At 48.6% G+C, this 4,953-nt stretch overlaps 1 protein-coding gene across 1 annotated transcript; it reads right to left on the reverse strand.

The window, feature by feature from the left end:
- Positions 1 to 2,504: 2,504 nt before the first annotated feature.
- Positions 2,505 to 4,602, reverse strand: LOC127298031 (uncharacterized). Its single transcript, XM_051328029.2, has 3 exons — positions 4,213 to 4,602; positions 3,856 to 4,088; positions 2,505 to 3,306 (listed from the first exon to the last, which is right to left on the reverse strand). The coding sequence occupies exons 1-3, from the start codon at positions 4,310 to 4,312 to the stop codon at positions 2,617 to 2,619; spliced, it is 1,023 nt and encodes a 340-aa protein (XP_051183989.1). The 5' UTR covers positions 4,313 to 4,602; the 3' UTR covers positions 2,505 to 2,616.
- Positions 4,603 to 4,953: the final 351 nt, after the last annotated feature.

Below are 4,953 nucleotides of genomic sequence, written 5' to 3' on the forward strand. Positions count from 1 at the left end.
GGAGGCCATCGCGCGGCGTTGGGTGGGTGATTGGTGGCTGTTCCGGCGTCGATTGCTCGTCGGAGCGGGGGTCTGGCGGCAGCGGAGGGAGAGGAGACGGCGGAGGGGAGTAGGGTTTGCGAACCGAACTCCCCTCCGCGATCCCTTTTAATAGGGGCCGTCCGGGGAGTTATTCGGGTCCCCGAACTTCCAATTCGGGCTGGCCCACTTTTTCGGGTGCTGATCTGCGCCAGTTTTGGCCCGAACCCGTAAATCCGCCGAAAAAATTCGGTTCCGACGGGATTTACGGGCTCTGTTAGAGTTGCTCTAAGGGAAGTTGAAAACAGGTTGATATTCAGGTACAGATTTGTCCCGTCGAGTACATGGGCAACGGCAATGATCGACTGGGCAAACAAACTCGTCCTGTATAGAACTGTGTGGAGACATATTTAATAGAGGAAATGTCTTTTTTTTCGAGAGCACACACAAAATGTGCCTTATTTTTATAGAAGAAAACGAGTGTAGCAATTTACAAGAACATCACCAAGGTACTGAAGACACACACACCACCTCCCTCCGCCTAGGCCTACTCTCTCGCTATATCTAGCCTCCCTCCTCTCCTGGCCCTTTCCCAAAGGTGGAACTCATCCCTGATTTGATCCACCATTTGGTCCACCGTCTTCTGCTCCCTGTCGTTGCCAAAAGCCCTCGCGTTCCGCTGCTTCCAGAGCGTCCATGTCGTGCTGATCACCATAGAGTCAAAACGGTTCATGTCCACTCTCCTCAATCTCTTACGAGAGCCTCAGTCCACCATCTTTCCAGATTCCCGGTGTAACAGCGATCCGTAACCCCGCGCTGTGGAGAACCCTACACCAAACCTGTCTTGCATAAGGGCAAAGGACAAGCAGATGATCCACACTGTCCTCATGTTGCAGGCACGTGTAGCAGGCCTCCGGGTGCTCCTGCAGACCGTGTCTCGCTCTCCTGTCTGAGGTCCACAGCCGATACTTCAAAGCCAGCCATATGAAGATCTTGCATTTCATGGGCGCGAAGGAAAGGGGATTTCTCACCAGCGGCGATCAAGATTTCGATCGGAGCACCGACTGACGCGGTCACGAAGCACCAAACTACGGTGGTGACTGGTGAGACGTTGGACAACAAGCAAGCCCTAAAAACGACCGACAAACCTCAACCTCGCTTGAACCCGTCCCCAATCGCCCCCAAAACAACAACGTCAAACACTCCTCATAGCAGAAACCAGCCAGAAATCCTAGTCCACCGTGAAATCGCAGAAACCCCCTAGTCCAGCAGCGGCCCGTGGGCCAACGTAAGATGGCGAACTCCCTCATCTCCCTCGTTATCCGGAGCATATGGCTCGAGCGCAACGCTCGCGTTTTCGACAGCACCGAAACCAGCCTTCACGAGCTTGGTCGCCGGATTAGAGAGGAGTGGCATCTGTGGCTTTCTAGTCGTGGTTTAGGTAGACACCAGGGGGAGGACTAGCCTCTGCTTCGATGGGTGGTGTGGCCGGCTCCGTCTGTGGACGCCTGGCGCAAGTTCTCTCTTTGTACTGGACGTTGTCCTTTTCCCCCTCAAGCTTAATACAAAACACGCAGATCTCTTGCGCGTACTCGAAAAAAAAATCGAGAAACCGACCAGAAACCCACTCAAGCATATGCGCCCACGCGCATGGAAAACCGCTGCCCACGCGAATCGAATCAAAGCGGAAATCGAAGTCGCCCCCAAACCATCCGAAATCAAAACAATAGAAGACGAATCAATTTGTAGCGACGCAAGGAAGCGACGGGCCACGGAACGAAACCAAACGCCCACAGGGCAACCACCCACGGTGTCCGGCATAGGCGGAACAACCCTCCAACAACAACATAGAAGAAAAATGCAGGAGAAATGAATGGGAGAGCAAACCAGATCAGGTAGCAAGGATCTCCTAGCCGCACAGACACGGGAGCAGTGGCCACGGCCGCGAAGAAGGCGCGGCAGCACCGGTTGGACACCGAGGAGGGAGAGGAGCACCGCTGGGCAAAGAGAGACATCGGCCATACCACAACAGAGGGTGGAGACTGGCCTCGCGGTCAAAACTCAAGTCAGCGCGAACCGACCTCGCGTAGCCCGGCGCTTGCACCGCTCCAGCGCGACAAGCAACGCCCCGGTAGGACCCAACAAGCGACACGTCACAAGCAACGAAAGGGACGTGCAGAGCTACGAGGGACGCCCCCAACCCTGGGAGCTCAGTGCTCTTTAAGGATAGCAAAATCGTTAAAGGTTTGTCACGCCATCATCTTCAACATTCAAGACCCCATCACAGTGAGCTCACATTACATTTTTAGAACCTTCAAACATCCATCCTTGTTCTTTAAAAACTTCCAACACCTCCCATAGGATCATACCACGCCCAACTCATTTTAATTGTAAAAAAACAAGAAAAAAACCTCAAATAAAATTAAAGCCTCGTAAGAACAGCAAAACGGATAATCAACCATACACAATCCCAGAAAGATGCTTAACATACAAGTCATACTACATGCACAGATAGTTGCGAGAATATACAATATCGCTAAATCGTTCAAGGTTTGTCACGCCATCATCTTCAACATTCAAGATCCCAACACGGTGAGCTCACATTACATTTTTAGAATCTTCAAACATCCATCCTTGTTCTTTAAAAATTTCAAACACCCCCCCTTCTGCCGCAATCTGACTCTTATCGGAAACAAGAGCGGACCAAGCAACAAATATCTCCACCTCCACCTTAGGATCGCCAAAGGAACATGCCATACTACTTATATTGCAATCTTTGGGCATGAAGCGAACCTGACCTTGTGCTGCAATCTCACCAGACTGAGAGTAGGCACGTATGAAAAATGTTAGGCTTCCTTTCACTTCGACAGACACAACATTTCTTGATAGATGGAGGTAACCATCTGAACCCTTGGGCATTGGTCTACCACGAGAAGCAAGCAGCACAACATTCATAGACGATGGAGCAGTATTATACGACGGTGAGAAGCAAGCCACTTCACCGCCATATTTGAAAGGCCATGGCCCATTTTTGACACGGGCACTCAAGACAGTGGCCTGGACAGTTTGTTCAATTCGCTCCATGCATAACTCTGTTGTGCAGAAGCAGTTCTCAAAGCAAATGGTTTTCACACCTGGATAATACCCTCCGGTGTAGTGGTAGAAAGCACTGATCAATGCTCTATCTTGAGACACTGTCGTACCTTTTACTCGTAGTTGGACTTCAAATTTAACATGATCCGTGAACAAAATGGCACGAGATGGGCCAACCAAGCGGAAAAAAGGATCCTGCAAGTGTCACCCATCATCCTGTTAGTACCAGAAACCCTGGAATTATAAAGCATACTCTACTTTCAAACAAACAAACAGAATATCCGATCAAAAGAAATGTTACTCCCTCAAGTCTATATTAATGGACTTAACATTATCTAGATTGGTATGTATCTAGTTAAGTGTTTAGACTAGATGCATACATATCTAGATAAAGTTGAGTCCACTAATTTGTACCGAAGGGAGTACAACACTTGCACACTAAGAAGTGTAGGAAATGATTAATGTATACTCCACCTTTTTTTAAATGCTACCACACTTTATCTACATTATAAGCATTTGGTATTATAAATTTTTATATTTATTCTTCTATTATTGGTCAAAGTTTGAATTTGACTAAATTCAGAACGCGGATAAAACCCATTATATAGTTATAAACAGAGGGATTAGAAATATACTAGCTAGCAATATTTGAGCTGACAGTAACATTTTTAGTGTATATGAGAAGAACCATGCAGTAGTCGTTATGCAGTGAGATCTAAAAAGTTGAGGGAGTAGCATGCGTACATCTTGATCGAGTTTTTGAGACTCGCTTCTATTGCAAGAGAAGAGAAGGTTACGATTGTGATCAACATCGTCGCGTGCAGCAACCACGCCGTACACAGACAGTGGCCATTCGAGGCCACCTTTTATTCCCGCGAGTCTGAGTGTGAAGATCTGCAAGGTGGGCGCAAAGCAGGCGGCATCATGTAGGCCACGTCCAGGTGTTGAGTGTGTAAAGTGCATAGGACTGATAACCGCTGCAAACACCAAGCACCAAAAGGAATTAGTTCATGTACCGTAGACCAATGTAGTAACATATGCATGAATGGATCAAAAGCAATGCACCCACGCATGATTGAGAGACACGAGCTATCTACTCACTCATGTCTAGGAAGGATCCGTAAACTGGTTCCCAGTGATCTTCCCAGCACCTACGGTACGAAGTGAATTTCTTCTTCTCGTAGGCCATCTCCTCCCTCATTGGCTATCTGCTCGGCCGATTTGCCCCTGTTAATGATATCCTCTTTGATGTACTCATCGAGATCGGCGGAGGCGAAGGGCAAATCCAGGAAGAAGTCGAGAAACGGATCCTCGACAGTTCGACCCGATTTTAATGTTGAGTCTTGGATCCTCGGCACCTGCTGCTCCCCAGAACTAGATGATTCCCCTTCCATCTTCTCCTGCTCCTCCAAGAGGAAGAGGGTTTTACCTATGCCGTCGATGCTCGTCTCTGTTTTCTCGGAGGAAAGAACTTGTTCGTCCGATTTTTGATGGCGGTGGGTGCGCAGCCAAGCGCTAGCGATAGACTAGGGTTCGGCCGCTTTATATAACTCAGGCTTACCCTGGTCTTTGCTGAATACACCACGGATACGGCCGGGTTAGGATGCATATACCTGTACCATGCCACGCCCACGCGGATCGTGGTCAATAAAGAAAGACCAATAACTAAAAAGCCCAGGCACTATTTATCGCTCGTTGCTAGTGGTAATACGACTCGCCCGTAAATATCAGCCAGGTACCTTTTTTTTCCTGTAGACTTGCGCTTGGTGCGGTATGCTGGTTGGTTTTGGCCCTCCCTTTATTTTCGTCGGTACAATCTTTGGTTACCGTCTCTATTCCCGT

The sequence above is a fragment of the Lolium perenne genome, chromosome 5 (genome assembly GCF_019359855.2).
Source record: "Lolium perenne isolate Kyuss_39 chromosome 5, Kyuss_2.0, whole genome shotgun sequence".
In the NCBI taxonomy this organism is placed as follows: domain Eukaryota; kingdom Viridiplantae; phylum Streptophyta; class Magnoliopsida; order Poales; family Poaceae; genus Lolium; species Lolium perenne.

Excerpts from the sequence above, each read along its gene's own strand:
- LOC127298031 (XM_051328029.2), bottom strand. The coding sequence starts at position 4,312 with ATGAGGGAGGAGATGGCCTACGAGAAGAAGAAATTCACTTCGTACCGT. Across the intron at positions 4,089-4,212 it reads CGGATCCTTCCTAGACATGA|CGGTTATCAGTCCTATGCAC; the intron begins GTGAGTAGATAG and ends TGGTGTTTGCAG. Across the intron at positions 3,307-3,855 it reads CTCAAAAACTCGATCAAGAT|GATCCTTTTTTCCGCTTGGT; the intron begins GTACGCATGCTA and ends TGACACTTGCAG.